The sequence below is a fragment of the Triturus cristatus genome, chromosome 9 (assembly GCF_964204655.1).
Source record: "Triturus cristatus chromosome 9, aTriCri1.1, whole genome shotgun sequence".
Taxonomy (NCBI): Eukaryota; Metazoa; Chordata; class Amphibia; order Caudata; family Salamandridae; genus Triturus; species Triturus cristatus.
Window position 1 is genome coordinate 166,621,471 of NC_140592.1, and position 18,708 is coordinate 166,640,178.

Genomic DNA, 18,708 nt, shown 5'->3' on the forward strand with positions numbered 1-18,708 from the left:
CTTGCAGCAAACCTAACAGCCATATAAAAAAAAAATACGTCCATATGCGGTATCAGTACATTAAGGGCGTTTTTGATGTCAGGGGCCCCTAAAGTTACAAGACACACTTCGAGAGAGTTTTTCACCTTGTGATTGAAATACATAGCACAATGTGTGTTTGCCAACACTGGGGGGGGGGGGGGTGGAAATAAAATAGGATAGAAAAAAAAAAATCAACCAGAGTGCAAAAGAGGAGTTATTTGTGTGTTTTACTGTGGGAAGCACATGCTTTGTGGCTATTACACAAGACAAGGATGAGACTTTCTAATCATGTGTTCTTCCAGTAGTAGTGTAGAAATTCCATAAGACTTCAGACTGGTAAGCATTTCAGTCCTGGATGGAGTCAAAACATGTCTCTGCACACTTTGAGGGGTCCTATTTTGTGTCATGTGTTCACGTTTTTATATTCACACAAAGTAAGAGGTAAAGTGGCAGACTGCTTTTAAGTTTCAAAATCCAAACTCAATGGGCCTGAATTAAGATAGGAACAATATTCTCTAAATCCCCTGCTGCACATGCAGTTTAAGAAGCGGATCCATTTCATCATGTGAAGGAACAAGCAAGAATCCTGGGGTGGCTACACGTATTTATCACTGACAAGCACCCTCTTCCGCTCTTCCAACTCGAGGGAGAACATTTTGGAAACAGGACATCCAACTCTAGGGAAAACATTTTGGAAACAGGACATGTCTAAATTGCGCCTGCGCAAACATCTTTTCAATCCAAAACACTGCAATTATTTAGCTGGGCCTCAAGAGCTGTTTTCTGGATGAAGAAACCCCTGTATATTTACATGTTTGTTTCACAGAATTCGAAGTATGAGCACTCATTTGCTGTACATCTTAAATAGCATAATTTAAAATATTCTCAATAATTTCTTTTAAACACTAGGATAGATTCATATGCAGAATGTACATACTTTATAATCTTTCCACTTGTGGTTAACTTAAAAAGTCACTTTGGTTACCCCAAGGAACAAAAGCCACGCAGGTCTGTACTAGAATTTGCAACGCGAAAGGCAGGTAATTTGCGTTTCTTGTTTTTTCCAAACCTTATACTAATCAATTTGGGAACCCAGATTTCCTCTAAAAAATAAAAGGCTACATCGGAATCCAGTAATTTTCATTAGTAAGCGTGGGCAGCTTTGCAGAAAGTTTTGTACAGCATTGAAGCACACAGTTATAAAGGGGCTGGCCTACAAAGTCTTTACATCTTCAAATTATATTAGTTTGAGTTGTTGGCTTTTTTTTAAAAAAAAAATTTTTAAGGAAAAGCTACCTTTGCAGTTTCATTTGGAAATTCAATAGCATGCCAACCACCAACACTGCGGTACACCCATCTCCAAATATAAGGGTTTGTGTGGTCTACTGAAAAAGTTTCAGGCACGCTGCAAAACGTTTCTTTAGATGGTTAATCATATTTTCCTAGCATGGGTGCAGAGAAGAGAGAGAGGTCCTGTGTTTGATAATTCACGATCCCATTATAGAATTATTTAAAAGGTTGAGGCCTGAAATGATTTGGACTTTCTTAATGCCAAAAATTTTATATCAGTTTTTTTAGTTTAAAAAAAGTAAAACCATTTCCGGTTTTAGACAGGTTACCAAAAGTTGATATTATTTAATTCCTAATAGTTTTCTTTTTAGTAGAAAACTAAGTAATTTTCATGAAGTGGTGATACAGCCTTAGCACAGTTGTTCATTGTTAAGAAGTAGTAACATAATCACTTCAAAAACGTCTCCAGGATAATTCTTTCATGTAGACAACGAAGCATGCACAATCTGTTAAATGCTGCTATAATTCCAAAACAGCTAAAAAAAAGTCCAGATGCTAAGACTCAACATCACAAATGCAACATTGGCAAAAGATGCCAGCTCAGAACCAGTTTTCTTAGGGACCTGACAGGTGTCCATTTAACTAATCCCTATTTTAGGCATCTACACAGTAGATTTAAATCTTCATTTCTATAAAGAAAAGGTAACGTTTACTACCTACAAAAGTTATATGTGTTCGAAGAGATAACATTTATTTACAATTACGATTATCCAACGTGCAGTGGTATGAAATGTATATCCTTGCAATAAAAACTTATAAAAAAGCTGAAGTTCCAGCTTCAAGTGGCAAAGTGTTACAGTATAGTAACAGAACAGAGAAAATGAACAGATACAAAACTTTTTTTTCTTTTTTAAATAGTAAAACCATTTGGTTGAAGTAAACTATTAGGTCAGCCATGGAAATATGACGACAACAAAGTCCCATACATACACACTAGAAGGTAGGTTCCACAAAATCTGCAGAGCAAACCAACTGCATAATGAAACCAAGCCTCTGAATAAGATCTTCACTGCTTGTGTAACTGCTGAAATCGTTGACCACTGCCCATCTTGCTCAAGACATGTTCCTGATTATTAAAAATCTCAACATACTGCTTCAACATGGATAGCATGGAACATGTTACAGGACATGTTCCAAAAAGACTAATAATCTATTTTTCATAATATACAACCTCCAAGTACAAAAAGTACCCAATTCCTTTTTTCCTAATATACTCTTTCAATACAAAATAAACAATTCTGTGCATTTTTAGCATATTCATTAATTAGAACTAGAAAGAGGTTGTATGGTCTTATCACTTTCATAGATTATTGGGTATATGTGGCCAATAACAGGTGACATCTGAGAAAGTGTTGGACTGTCTGGATATTTGGTTGATAATTCTGCACTATAGAAGATTACGCTTTTAAATGCTTTTGTCAAGACTGGTAATGTACATACACCAAGCCATCTTATTTTAGCCATACCAATGTTGCGTTAATGTACATTAGCGGCTAAACGAAGACAATTTATACATTATAAAAAAGCAGTCACAAAAACCTTTTTCCATTTTTTTTTTACAAAAGTTTGCTCTATGTTTAAATAACTTGTACAAAAATATGATTCTGCAACTTCTACTTTTGATACATGTGTGTATAGCTACTTGCCACTGGATTCTTTTTTTCATACAAAGTTACCCACATAAGGCACATTGGCTATTGTTTTCCATAATTAATAGATGAAACAGATCCTTCTTAGTTGTATGGCATGAAATTTGGCACAGAACTAAGACTAAAGGTATCGGACAATTAAAAAAAGAAACACTGTTTAAAAAAAATCTGATCTGACAAATGTCCAAATTAACATTAAAACTGAGAAAATCAGATGTACATTAAATATCACTAAGATCGTCTGCCCATTAAAACATTTGATGATCCTTCATCATGAATTATGAAAAAAATTAAAGTGAATGTTTTTGTACATTCTATTTTGAAACTTGCAGTAATTTAACTAACAAAGGTTGCAATTCAGCATAGTGGTGTGTTTCTTGGCAAATGATCGTGCGCATTAATTTGCACCACTCGTCTGAGACAAGGTAAAAGTCAGCCAACTATATTGCCCAGTATGTATCAACTTCCTTGGAGTTCAGTTCCTTCAAGTAACCTGGGGAGATGTTGGCATATAGATACAAACAGAACCTGTCTGCTAAAGTGGCTATGCATGTCAAACTTGAAAGGTGTGCTATAAAGGTGCTATAGCTTGCAGTGCTTCAGGGTGGATGTGACACTGTAGTTCTGCTTTACACACATCAGGATCCAGGGATTTGCTGGAAGGGAGTACAGACAATTCTTCTTCTCCTAGAAATCAGAGGGATACACATTATAAATAAAATCTAATTACTTTGAATTCAGTTTTATATTTTGTAAACAAATCAGATATAGAAACAAACAAACAACTCTAAAATGATGACCGGTCTATTTATTCTTGACTGTTCTTAAAACATTTCTTTTACTTTACGTTTATATCAATTACGCATCAATTTGCAGATTTCTATAACTACACTTCGAACACCTAGGGTAGAGAAAAAAATATAACCACTCCTACAAAGACCCAGTATACATCAGAGGCAACGGCAAAGGGATGGCAGACGTCCGTCATTATCACTGCTGCACACAAATTAGCCAATCCTTCCACTACCACGGGTCCCACACAGGACAGGTGAAGCAAAAAGATGGGAGATGGTGGGGTGTAAAATGGCACACACTGGGATCTGTGCCATAGAGCCACTGCACCTGCTGCACCAAAGGATATAAGTCCCGGGCACACCTCCAACTCTGATGCCCGTCTTAGAAGTTGCAGCCACCAGCAGTGGGACAAAGTCGAAAGACATCATAGGTGATCTACCCTGGAAACTGGTATAGACTCCAAAAGGGTATCAGGAATGCAGGAGGGGCAAGGAGCCTCAAGAACCTTGAGATAAGGAGGCAGCAGCACTTTACCACTGCTAACCAGTAGTAAAATTCCTGTGCTCCTTCTTTAAACATGGTTGAATTGGCAAACTCCTAGTTAGAAAATTTAACTTGCCTACAAATCTCTAGTATATGGTGCAAAGGGTACCTAGGATCTGGATATTAAATGTCACTACTGGACAGCAACACCAACTGTGCCATCCATTACAGTGACAGTGCAAACATAGCTTCGGTCCCAACATTGTAGCGAGACTGTAGCAGTGTCAACATAAACCCTTATGACCGGTCAAACCCTCCATTTTAACCATAAGTAGGCCTTGTAGTCCACAAGACATGGTGCGTGGTGCATGGTATTTCAAAGGACATTTAATATTAAAATGAGCTTACAGTGAGTCACACCCAAAAGCTATGTTCACTGTTAGAAGGCTGGATGGCCCATAAAGAACCACTGGAAAGTGATATTGCATGCCAATACTGTACCTCGACAATGGTGCCAGCCAGAAAAGGAATTAAACAACTATTTAAATAGGTATTGAAAATCTAATTCAATGGTGAAGTTGGATTTTTAATAAATATTAAGGAAAACTAACTTTTAGAAAGTTACCTTTTCCCTGTCTGAAGTTCCTGGAGGCTAATTTGCATTGTTAGTCCAGCTTCTCCCAGCCAGTGATTAGCCTTGAATAGGTGTGAGAAAAGTATGAAATGTTTCTCAGGAGTAAACTATAGACACATTTGTGTGCTGTTCGACAACTAGAATCCCCATGGAACTCCCCCTCACCCCCCAAAAAAACTATGGCCCTTTCTAACTGAAGAAAGAGGAGATCCAACTGGCTGGTGCTGTTCACAATCTTGGGGTCTTATTTAATGACAAGTTATCTCTGGAGAGCCATGTCACAAAAGTTGCCAGCACTCCTACATGGTCTTAGGACGGTGCTTCTTCTACCTACTCAAGCTAAATCACTCTGTGTGTGGCATCACACTCAGTAGATTGGACTACTGTAACACCTTAATAATCGGAGCTCCCTAGTATTTGATTAATAGACTGCACAGAGTCCAAGTGGCAGCAGCTAAACTTGCTCTAAATAGACCTCACAGATCCTTGGCATCTAATGCATTGTGGGATCGGGACTGGCTGCCACTGGGGCAGAGGATTATCTTCAACACCATGTGCATTGTGCATAAGACTCTACCTGGCAAAGGTTCTGTGCTCTTGCAACGTAGACTGAAAGCTTACACTCCTTGGAGACTTCTCCACTCGAGCATTGCAAATCTTGCCTGAATGAATACATTTCACAAGAGAAAAACAAGGTGGTTGTGCTTTCACAGCTCAGGCTGCCCAACTGTGGAACAAGCTGCCACCCTCTCAGGCCAGCTACAGATCAGCTGAAATTTAGGAAAGCATTAAAGACCTGGCTCTTCCCTAAGTAACAGCCCTTCAAGTAAGTGTTTTTGTTTTTCGATGTGCAACCGTGTTGTACCTATTTCTTATGCGGTCAGTGCCAGGATACCAGCATGGTGACAGCTGCACTTTATAAATAAATAAACTGACCCAAATGGGCAGAGATGACTCCTCTGACCCCCACAGAATATGTAAGGTGGTACCTGTGGGCATCCTTTTTGATATTACAGTGTCAATTCTGCTAGACAGCTTTTTAGCCCACATGTAACAGTTGGGCCATTCTTGAAAGGGAGAGAACAGGATGCTCAGGCAATTTTTGTGTATCCACTGTCTGGCTGCTGGAGGACCCTGCTTTCTTCCTACCAGATACTGTCTCTGGTTTTATTGTGGGTAAGGTGCCTGCCTCTACCTGGATTCAAGTGCTAGATATGGAAGAAAACACACACACACACACACACACACACACACACACCCTCCCCCTACCCCGCTCAGAGCTCAAGTTGAGTGTGGTCAAAGAGTTTGCCATCTTGTATTTGCCTTGACACATTGCATTTTGGGCATGTTTGCTGGAACGCAAGCAGGAACTACTGCAAAAGTTGATAGGTCAGATCCTGGGAAGTTTTACCCCACTAGCTAGGGAGGGGGGAGGAGTCCAGAACACTTTCTGGACTTGCAGAAGATCAGAAGAGGAGTGGACCTGCTGACTGTGACCTGAGAGGAGCCCTTAAGGATTAGACCTTCTCCCATTTGTACCCAGGACAAAAAAGTGGATACCAAGAGCCATAATACTGCCTTGTGTGGCTACACAGACACAAGCTGCAATTGTACCTAGACTGGACTTGCTGTTCACCTCTGCCTGACACTTTCGGAGTCTCCAAGTGTCTCCCTTAGGTCCTGGGGGGCTTTAGAAGTATACACATGTGGTCGATTGGGAATTAAATGGCTAAATGAGAAGGGAAAATCTTTAACCAGTACAAAGTTGCTTGGTCTGTCCGACACGCACTCCATTGAAGTCAGTCGCAAAGTGTACCTAGATACCGGTATAGCGGGCAATAATTGACTATCATTGGCGCTTTGTGCTTTCTGGCACTATTTCTACTTTAAACGTAAAAAATGTATCTCTCTGGTTCTCCTTGGTTTTTTTCACTGTCATTTTGTTAATTAAATGTTACTCTCTCACTACTGTATCTGCAGCATACAATACAGATTTAACACATGCATTTGCAATCTTCTTTACCTCTTCAACCACTGCCTTCCTTCTCTTCTAAACCTCTTCTGGCAGATGCCTCACTATTTGTCCACCTAATATCTCCACTGATGGACATATCGGTTTAAAAGTACATTAAAACTGGTTATTTCCTGCTGACTGCTCATTTGTTTTTTAACTCACTGCTTCCAGCCTTTACTGTTAGTCGAGGGCTGCACCATGTGCAGACCCGGATAGTGCATTCTAGATGGGATGTTTTGTATTGTGGGCCTTGAATAACAGCTTTGTATTTATTTTCTATTGTAGGAGTTACAGCTCTTGTTGTGGTTATTTTGAGGTATACCTCCCTTTGTAGCTGGAAGATTGCCAGTAACGCTGTTAAGTGATGATACTTGCTACATTGAAGTGTTAATGTAGGAGAGTAGGGTCTGCTATCCTATGGTCACCCCAAATTTTTGCTTTTTGCTTCACTGGTTTTTGACATATTGAGGCTGTGGGCCTGCTAATCAGACCCCCAGCCTGCTGTTCTCTCTAACTAAATTGACACTATGCACCCTAGGTGCATAACCAATTGGAAGTGGATCACCCTGTGAGCCCCTGTACCAGTGTACACTAGGTACCCAGGGCATTGGTGTATCCAAGGCCTGCCAGGGGCTGAAGCATGTATTATGCCACCCCAGGCTTGGCCTAACAAATTTGACACAACTGGCTGATCACTCAGGTGGGGTAAGTTGGTGTAACCACCTCTTACTTAGGTGTAGTATACCTATACCTAACCTTAAATGGGACACATGTTAACCTATAAGTCACTCCTATGGCAGGCCTTGACAATCCTGAAGGCAGAGTGCTTGGTTCCATGTGAGATGGTGCTCTGGCATGAGCTGAGCCTGTCTGCAGTGGTCGGAACAACTTCCTTCTACCGTTTCCAGATATCGTCATACCATATACTCTTAAGTGCATTATGAACCTCGCGGTTGAATGCTATCTTTGGTTTGGCTTTATCAAAACATGTCGAGTAAGGTGTCATACGAATTGGAATACTAACCCCTCGCCAATTCTGGCGACGGGGTTAGCATTCCACCCTTCTAGAGGGACACGACATGTACAGTACCTGGAACCCGGGTAAAATCAGACATAGCCTCAGCTCCACAAAATGGATGCTGCCACCACAGACACAAGCCTGCCCTCCTGCTGCTGGGAGTCCTTCCAGCTTGGGAGACGTGGACAAAGGGTTTCCTGCCAGGGGAGGTGCGAGCACCACCCCAGACAGGATTTTGTGTATTGGTCAGGTAGGGCTTGAAAGAAACCAGACATGCCTGAGGCTCACAAGGAGCCTCGGTGCATATGCCAGTTCAAACCGGTCCTGGGGCACACCAGCCCCGGACCTGGGGCGAGCTGGACAAAGGATTGGGGGTGTAACCACCCCCCTTCCTGGTCCCACCCTTAGGGAGGGACCTAGCAGGTAGTCCGGCCCCTAGAATCCGCTTAAAGCTAGGAGCTGTGTCCTAAGACTTCAGACATCCTGGAATCAACTTACTACAAAGAAGAAGACGGGAACTTCGATGCTCTGCTGCACAGAGGACTGAAGGAAATCTCCCCTATGGTCAGGGAGTGACCATCTTGCTAACGCAAGCACCAACCAGCTATTGAACGTCTACTTTGCCGCCGCCTCCTACCGGAGCCTGAGCCCAGAGCCCGACAAGACCTGGACCTCCAGACCTCTCACCGCCCGATCCACAGTCCCTGAGAAGAAGGAACCCGTGGAGGCACCGAGACACGTGGAGCCAGCCATCTTGGAAGACCGACGACAAGCTGCAAGCGCGACAACAGAGGCTCCCTCCAAGTTGTGCTTTGGGTCCTGAGAAGCCCAACCACCGAGCAGCATCTGCACCAAAGGTGAGCCCTCCAGCATCTCCATGATCTGCGTGGGGCCCCTCTGCACTTTGCATCTTGACGCGCCTGCCCGGTCCCTGGCCCGTTGGCTAGTGGCCATTTTGGCGACCTATTTTAAAAACAACTATGCTGGTCTGGTTGCTCCAGACTGGCCCTAGCTGCTCTCCAAAAGAGCAGCCCCTCTGACCTTGCTGGTCAGAACAATCAGCTTTCTTGAACTTCCACGACTCCTGCCTTTGCCAAGGTTTGTTTGCTTCTTTCGAGTCGCCGACACCGCCGACAGCGAGAGCCTGCGTGGGACAGCTCGTGAACCGACTCCTGGACGTCGTCGACCTCCAGGGACCACGTGGCTGCGGAGACAAGCTACACCTAACCACCTGTTTGCACCCGACATCGCCTGGTACCTACCTGGTGCCACGCCAGTCACTGGCTAGTGACTGTGAACACTGACCCCTCTGCTTTCAGGTCTTCTACAACTCCGATCCACCCTTGGATCCAACACAGCTCTTCTGGACCGACCGCCTGCAGCATCTTTGTCATCAGGCTCCATTGAATCGATAGAAGAAACCCGACGCACTTCGAGACCTATGCACCCGCTTCCTGTGGGTGAGGTAAAGCTGGCACTCCGGTGCCCAAGTGTAGAGAAACATCTCTAGTGTCTGTGTTTTGAATCTTGAGATCGTAGTCCACCCAGAAGACCCTTTCTGCAGTAACTTTAACTTTTACGCACCCATTGAAAACCTATGGGAGCACGCGTGTGACTTTCCGCACTGCACACGCAACACGTGGACCTCCTGGTCACTAACTGAAGTTAGCTCCTTGTAGGCCCAGCGATTCTAGAGGCCCTAGGCCTTTTCCCTTTCCTGTTCGTGGTACTTATACCACTATTTTAGTATATGGTTTGAGTGGCCACCTGGGCCCATCCATATAAAGTGCAACTTCTGTATATTATAATGTTGTCTTGTTTAACGATTTGTGCTCCTGTGCTCATAAAGAGTCTAGGGGATACTTTGAGAAATAAATACATATATATTTTTTACATCTAGGCTGGTGGGAGGAGCAGGTACTCAAAGGGCCAAATTTGGAACATTGGTTGGAACATGTTTTGATATGGGTACAGTTCATAGACGACATCTTCGTGCTGTGGCAGGGCACGGAGAATCAAGTCGAGCGATTTATGAAAGATATAAATGACAACGCACTGAACCTAACATTCACCGGAAATTACAGCAAAACATGTATAGACTTTCTGGATATCAGGGTAAAGGTGAATAAACGGAAATTGGAGACAACAATTTTCCGTAAAACAACCGCAGGAAATACAATCTTACACGCAGATAGTGCCCATCCAGCCCCACTTATTAGGAGCATTCCTTTTGGAGAGTTCTACCGAGCTCGCCGAGCATGCAGTAATGATGAAGAATATCTAATCATTGAAGGGGAGATGACTGAAAGATTTGTACAAAGAGGGTACTTATCGAGTGTGATTAAGAAGGCCGCTCTAAAAGCTAGAAAAATAAATAGGAGAAATGCATTATTTGAAGCCTCGAAAACAAGCAGGAGAATGAACAGTAAAGATGGCACAAATAATTGTAGGTTCATAACCACGTTTAATACAAGCCATGCAGAAGTTCGGAAAATTCTGAGCAAACATTGGCATTTGATTAAATGTGACTCCGTACTAGGCCCTATGATGAAGAAACATCCAGATATCACATTTCGCAAGTCTAAGTCATTGAAGGACAGAATAGTTAACAGTGAATTCTCAGAACAAAAGAAACAGGGGCAAATAAGCTGGTTAAGTAAAGTGGGATTCTTTAAATGCTTTAAATGTAAGGCGTGTCAACACGGAGTGAATTGCACGCAATTTAAAACTAGCTTTGGTAAAATTATAAAAATCAAAAGGACATTTAACGTGTAGATCAAGTTTTGTAGTATATCAACTTCAGTGCCCTTGTAAAAAGATTTATATAGGGAGCACCACTTTACCAGTTTTTAAACGAGTCCTTCAGCATAGAAGAGCAATAGTGAATAAGGATAGAACATATCCTATTGCTAGACACTTTGAGAGATATCATCAGAGTAATCCTGAGGGACTGAAGTACAGTTGTATAGCAGAAATCCCTAAGAAGAAACGAGGAGGAGACAGGGAAAAGGAACTAAGAAAATTAGAAACCTATTATATACTGGAATTTGACTGTAAAGAGCCCTATGGACTCAATGTGGATGAGGATCTGTTCACTTGTCTCTGAGAAAGAAAAATGAAGAATGAGAAATGTAAATTGTTAAATGAATAATGAATTGATATCTACTGTAGTGAGAAGTTAGTCATTGCCTATTGAAGAAAGTGCCGTAAAAGCAAGATTCGTTTTTAATTTTTGAGAAAGGAAAGGATAGAACAGAGAAAAGTTTTTATCCATCCTTTTCTTAATAAACATTTTTTTAAAGGAAGCTCAATGAGGGACTGAGGAAAAGGAGTGGAATTAGATTATAGTTGTGGAAATAAAACTCTTTTTAAAATAAACCCCTTTTTGTTTACATAAGCACTTGCACTTTGTAGCCAGAAGGAATATAAACGATCACGTGATTGAAACGGTGGCTGTCTTAGTACTGTTTAAATTTTGAAATCTTTTACACAAGCACTTGCATAGTGTAACGATTTCAGAATACTGGCTTATATAAGCACTTGCACCTTGTAACCAAAAGACATGTGAATGGTTAAAATAAAGGTTGTTGTAGTACTGTTTGAATTCAGGAATTGTTTACATACGCACTTGCACTTTGTAACGATTATTGAAAGTTTAGTTTACAGAAGCACTTGCACTTTGTAACTAAAAGAAATATATAAAGAAGGGTTATGTGATTAAAAACAAATTGTTATAGAAATTGAGCATTCGCCCAAAAAGTTTTAATAATAGTTTTATTTCTCAACTAGCCCTTGGTTTTTTGTAAATAATGCACTTGCACTTTATAATAGAAGTAATTACGTTTTTACTACTTACAAGGGAGAGTCTGAGATAATATAAAACTAAAAGGTTTTAATTGTGTAACAAATGATTGTTGTTTAGCACTTGCATAAAACAAAACACAACATTTAAGCCACTCCAAAATGGCGCTGCATTTGATTATATAATGAAACAAAGGTGAATGCACATACCATGTAAAGCAGTCCCTTGTTGCTGTTTAAATGTTTTTTAAACCAATCACAAACGAAAAAGCAATGTCGTGAGCAAGGTAGCGTGAGGCTATCGAAACGCGTTGACAAAGCGTCTCATTGGAATAAAGGAGACCCGTTTGAAAAGAATCCTTTGGTGTGCTGCGTGATTTTTCTGGAAAGAAACAATCGGATATCTAATATATTTTGAATATATATCTGTGTGGTGTCCTTTCATTGGTATAAAGGGGGGTTACATTTGGTAAAACAGCCTGCTTAACACGCTTTAACGAGTTTAGCCTCAAAGACTGCTTAGCCTACGCTACCACTAGGGCAGCTAGTCCGAAAAGGTTGACTTACAACCACACCATAAGGGTTGCTTGGCATGGTACAAGGTGGTCACTTTAACTAGTGAACATCATATACCAGGCCAACTTCTCACAGTTAAGGTCTGTAAAAGAAAGATGGCGTCTTCCTACGCTAAATCCATTTGGACAGCTAAAATGCCAGATACCCTTTTGGTGGAATTGCGGCAAATGAAAGGTCATTTGTTGGGAAGGTTGCTTGGGTAGAGTTCAGTTTCTTCCTAAGTTGAGTCTCGCTCTACAAACTGAGTCTTCCTCATCTTTTTAATCACATTGCATCTCAGGGTCCTTGGTGCCTGAATCAACTGTTAATCCTTTCTCCATTAAGTGTTCATCCCCTGTATTCCATTCCTGTAGAAACTATTGTGGTATCATGGCATAGGTGGAGCTGTAAGACTGTCAATGTCCTTTCTTGGTCTCTTTATCCTTAAGGATCTTGGACCCTTAGAAGAAGCTAAAGCCTCCTCAAACTCCGCCTGTTTTTCATTAACTCAGCTATTTCAAAATTATATATATATATATATTCTTTTTAATTCTTCTAGGCACAACAATTCCATATGGTTCTGGGTGCTTTTTACCAGTGTTGATGGTTTATCTTTGTGTTTTCAAACTCAATCTTGTTCTGAACTCCAGTCTTTGTGTTTCCATTCCTCATTGTGCTCTGTCCTCAATGCTATTGATTTGTCTCCATTTCTAAACACGATTGTGCTCTGAAGTAGAGTTAGGGGTTTTGCTCTTTAGACTCAATCGGTCTGTGAAGTTGAGCCCAAAGAGAACTTCGGTCAGCCTCAGCGTAGTATCCTACAATGTTAACTGCTAAGCTATGAAAACTACAGAGAGGGGGGGACGGGAGTCTGGGGCGGTCGAAGACTAAGAATACTTCAGGGAAGAACTGAAATAGGATCACCCCAGAAGGCCTTTAACAGAAACTCTGCTCAGTGCAGAATTCCGTTGGTGCATTGCCAGTTCTCTTGGCTGAAGGATTTCAAAACTGGATTGGGGCTGCTCTTGATATTGCTGCTCCTTTGTCAAGTAATGCATAGTTTCTTACTTGCCGGTGTAGTTCTGCAGCTGGAAAAACTTTCTGGATTCACATGCTGTGCATTATTCCGCCATCTAGTGGTTGGGTCTGGAATGGTTGGATTTTTCCTTTTATTTTCTGTTAGTAAGTGGGTGTCGACATCCCATCATTTGGTGTTCTCCTGTGACATCGACGTGCTTCCTCCGGAAGCTCCCACCCTTAGTCGCCATCTTGGGATTTTTTTTTCATCTTCTCTCATCTTTCTTGGTGGAGGAGGGTGGGTTCTCTAGTAAATACAGAAAATTGTTTAAGGTGCAAAACTACACCGACAGGTAAGAAACTATACGTTTTGCTGCGTGAATCTTTTCTGGATTCACATGCTGGGCATAGATTTTGTAGCGGTTTGTTAGTCTTGGTGTGGCTGGGTGGAAGATGAGCATTGGTTTGTGAATAGATGTAGTAAGATCTTTTGTCCTACTTGTGCTTCCTTATTCATTTCAATGTCCACACAGTAATGTTTTGTTAACGTGTGCACTGAAGAGCATGTTGCTGCCATGCAAATGTCCTGAATTGGAGTATTGGCAAGAAAGGGGATTGTTGCCCCTTTTTTTTCTTGTTGCGTGAGCCCGCGAGGCTCCTTGTAATGTGTGTCCTGCTTGTTTGTGGCATAACTGTATGCCCTGTGCAATCTATCTTGCAATTGTGTTCTTGGTTACTGACCTTCCAAGAAAACTGTTAGCAAAAGATACAAAGAATTGCTTTGTCTTTCTGTATTCCTTTGTTTTTTCAATGTAATACAGGACTGCTCTTCTAGCGTCAAGAGTGTGCAATGCTTTCTCTGCTTGTGTCTTTGGATTTTGGAAGAAACTTGGTATTTTTATGGATTGGTTTATGTGGAATTTTGATACCACCTTTGGCATGAAATGTGGATCTGTTCTCATGACAATTCTGCCATTATGCATTTGGAAGTAGGGTTCCTGTAATGTTAGTGCTTGCAACTCATTAACTCTATGTAGTGAAGTTATCACCATTAAAAAAAGGCTCTCTACAGCATGAGCATTTGTGGAGTTGCCTTGTGTAGTGGTACAAATGGTGCCTTCATCAGCTGAGCAAGTACTACATTTAGATTCCATGTGGGTCCTAGCACGGTGTTTAGTGGGGCAATTCTCTTTGCCCCTTACCACATGAGAAGTGAAGAAGCTCTTCCCTGTGAGTCCTCTTGTATATGCTACAATTGCTGCTAAGTGAACTTACAGTGATGCGTAGGTTAGTTTACTCTGCAGTAGATCGTGCTAAGTACCTTAGAACTGTTTTTTTCTTTTGTGATTTTTTGGTAAAGACCTTCTTCGAGGCACCATAGAGAGTATCTTTTCCATTTTGCAGTGTAGCATTTTCTAGTGGTCAGCTTTCTCGCTTCCCTTAGGACTGCCATAGTACTTTCTGGTAGATTTAGGGGCGCAAATTCTATGTCCTCAGGAGCCATGCTGCGAGGCTCAGGCTTTCTAGATCTGGGTTGAGCACTCTTCCTTTGTTTTTTTTTTTATAAACTTTTTTTATTGATGAACACAGCAATGCATCTGCAATATGTCATGCAGGACATGAACATGTACCGGATCGTCATTAATTTAACAGTATTACATTAGTGACCACAATAGTAATTACAACAATTACATCACGATCCCCCGCTCAGAGGTGATCCTACTGTCAGAGAAAGCATCAGCAAATCTCAATTTATCACGTCGTAGTTCAACTGTTGGAGACACATATATATCCCCTTGGTACTTGTTCCACCCACCCCATTTGCGGTCCCACTTCTTAGGGAATCCCCTGTGTTTAAAGACATCTTTTTCGGCTATCATGGCCCTGTCAATGTCGGCAGCCCATTTACGATTAGTGGGCATCACCCCCACCCCCCATTTCCGTGCGATACTGCGTTTCGCTATGGCTCATCCCACCCAGGCCCATGATTTCTTGGTCTGTGTGAGGTCAGTGGCGTCCCATACATTAAGTAAGCAGAGTTTCGGAGTGGGCGTTAGTGTCTTACACCCAGCCCTTCACATTTGTTTGGTGATGGCGTCCCAGTACACTCTAGCCACTGGGCAGTCCCATATGATGTGAAAATTGTCCCTTCTTGGCGACATTGTCGGAGACAAAGTGGGTCTGTCCGGCTGTCCATTTTAACTAGGATGCCTGCATCTAAATGTACTCGATGGAGGATCTTCAGCTGGACCTATCGCAATCTCATGGGGATGACCACCTCTCTAGGGTAGGCCAATGCATCACGCCAATCATCCTCCTTGAGAACACCCAGGTCCACCTCACAATGTTGTCGCAGACGCCCCAGAGGGTCCGGGCGGTTATTACACTCTTCCTTCTTGCATAGTTAGTAAGTCTTGTCTGTTTGGCAATTTGTGAATTGTCCCTTGAGATATCTCCCTTATCTCTGAGAACCATGTTTGCCTCGCCCATTGTGGGGCAATAAGAATCATTGTCATGTGGCTGATCTTGCATTTGTTGATTACTTTGTTGAGTAGTGGTATCAGGGGTAAAACCGTAAGCACATCTCCCTGACCAGTTTATCCATAGTGCATTCCCTAGGGACTGATTTCAAGGTTGCCTGGACGAGAAGCATTGGCATTTTGCATTTTGGGGTGTTGCAAAGAGGTAAACCTCTGGAGTTCCCCATTTGCGAAAAATCTTGTTGAGATCGTATTGATTCATCTCCCACTCGTGGGATGACTAAGCTTGTCTGCTCAGTCTGTCCACTTCTACACTGTCCTTGCCTGGCAAGTGGATTGCTATTATGTTTATGTTCTGTGGAATCGCCCATGTCCAGAGTTACTGAGCAAGAGTCGAAAGTGTTACAGAATGTGTTCCCTTTTGTTTGTTTATGTAAAACATTGGTGGTTGTATTAGAATTGTTTTCCCGTACAACTCTTTCTGAAAGGCTAGGAACACGGTCTTTAACTCTAGGATGCTGAGGTGCTGTACAGCTTCCTGCTGTGTCCACAGTCCCCTCACTGAGGTTGTTCATATGAGCTCCCGACAATATTTGTGAGGCATCTGTTGTTATGGCCACTGTTTGAGTTGGTTGCTTGAAAGGTCTCCCTTGGGATATGTTCCGCTTGTTCCACCATGCTATTTCTTTCTATATTTTGTGTGTGACAACCACTAGATTCTCCCGACTCCCCGTTGCTTGTGACCATTGTGCTTGAAGCCATTCCTGGAATGGTCTCATGTGTAGGTGGATGTTTGGGATTAAGTGAATGCATGAAGCCATCATCCCTAGTAACTTCCTCACGGTCAGAGCTTGCCCCTTCCGGTATAGCTGTGTCTCCTTCAATAGGGCTATTGTTTGTTCTCGCTTGGGAATACTTTCCCCACTACTGTATCATGTCTTGCTCCTAAGAACATTTTGTCTTGTTCCGGCTCTGGTGAAGATTTGTCCCACTTTATTGAAAAAGCAAGGTGGATTAGTGTATCTATTACCTGGTGTATGTGCTGTTCGCAGACTTCGTACGAGTTTGCCCTTACTAACCAGTTATCTATGTACGGGTATACATGTATTCCCTGTCTTCTTAAGTGTGCAGATACTACTGCTAGACACTTATTGAACACTCTTGGTGCGGACTTTAGACCGAAAGCTAGCACTTTGAATTGGTAGTGTGTGTCGTTGACTACAAATCTTAGTAACCTTTTGTGTCTGTTGTTCATTGGGATGTGCAGATAGGCATCTTTTAAGTCTATGGTAGCCATGTAGTCTCCCTTTTGTCCCTAGGATATTACCTCTTGCATGGTCGTCATCTTGAATCTTTGTGTTTTTATGAACTTGTTGAGGAATCTGAGATCTAAGATAGGATGTAGTGTTCAGTCTATCTTTGGGATTAGGAAGTACGTAGAGTAATTTCCCCTGTGTGGTATGTGTTCTATCACTTCTTTTGCTTGTAGTTCCTGTACTTCTTGGAGAAACAAAGTAGTTTCTCCTTTGGAAAGTATTTGCCTCTTTGGTCTTGTTTGGAGGTGTTTTGACTAGTTATATGCAGTAACTGTACTGTAATATGTTTAAGATCCATTTGTTGGAAGTGATTTCTTTCCATTTTTGGTGGAAATTGTTTAGTCTGCCTCCTACTGGTGTAGAATTTTGGAGGAACGGATTTTTTGTTGTTAATGTCTTTGATTCTTTGTGTGCCCCCCCCCTCACCCCCACCCCCAGGGGTCTTTCAGGAATGTGTGCCATGTTCGCAATGCAGTCATTTAGCCTGTGTGGCTGCTCCCCCGCCCCTGCGCCTCCATTGATATGTCCTCTCCCTCACAGAAGGTCATCTCCACCATGGATTCGGCCTGCTTTTTCTGCCCAACACAGACTGCACCATACTCACTTTTGCCCAGTGCGGCAAGATAATTTTCTCTCCATTAACTAGTCTTAGGCCTGAAAGACAAGCAAGCATTACAAACCTCTGAAGTACAGCCTGTTGGGAGGAGTAATCTACATACCAGATGTTCATCCTTTATGGTGCACTTGCAGTTAAGGCAGAATTTAAAGAGTATGCTCATAATATAAAATTGTGTTGAGGAGACTGCAAGACAAGACCCCTCCTTGTATAAATTCTCTGTTCCAGTCGAAGCAGCACGTGCAAAAACAAAAATACTGTTGCCTCGATCGAGTGATGCCAGATGTCTCCCAGTTCCATCAAGTTGTTCCTGACTTTTTCAACAGAATCTTTTCCTCTGGAACTTGCCATGTATACCTCTGAGCCCACCAGAAGTTTAAAAAAAAAAAACATCTACGATGCAAGCTACATTTGGGTGCATTGTGGGTCTACAGTCAAAGTCAGAGAGAGTCATACGACTCCACCCAAATCAACGCCAAGTAAAAAAAGAACACATTTTCAGACAGCATGTGAATCTAGAAGATTTCAAGCTGCAAAATGCGCAGTGTCCACCATGTAAAGTGCTACTGCCATTCAAGACACTCATAGGGCCCAGGTATATAAAGCCCCATTTCAGTAATCCACATTGGAACCAGCATGAAAAGCACCAGTTGCATGCAATGATCCACAGAGCACCTAGCATATAGTGCACAGTTGCTATCGTAGAAGTAAGAGCATGGATTCAGGGTGGTTGATTCCTCAGCCCTCCACCCAGTGTTGAACTCTCAACTTCTGTCTTCACATATCAGGCAAGGAATAGCAAAGGCTACTGCTTGTTCACGCCATATCATTTTTGTTTGGGAGTCCACCACTGCCTGCTATCTTCTGCTGAGCTTTGATGGCCATCAAAGCTATTCTCCACCAGTTGCCAGACAGAGATGGTTTACACTGCAAAGCATGTCACTGTTTGCAGGGTTTGG

The 18,708-nt window shown here is 42.1% G+C and overlaps 1 protein-coding gene across 1 annotated transcript in view; it reads right to left on the reverse strand.

Moving 5' to 3' along the window:
- Positions 1-2,208: 2,208 nt before the first annotated feature.
- Positions 2,209-18,708, reverse strand: part of IL17RD (interleukin 17 receptor D) — a 219,243-nt gene continuing 202,743 nt past the window's right edge. The window contains exon 13 of the mRNA XM_085624665.1: positions 2,209-3,707. Coding sequence (XP_085480791.1) covers positions 3,592-3,707 — 116 coding nt within the window. The 3' untranslated portion in view covers positions 2,209-3,591. The remainder of the gene's footprint in view (positions 3,708-18,708) is intronic.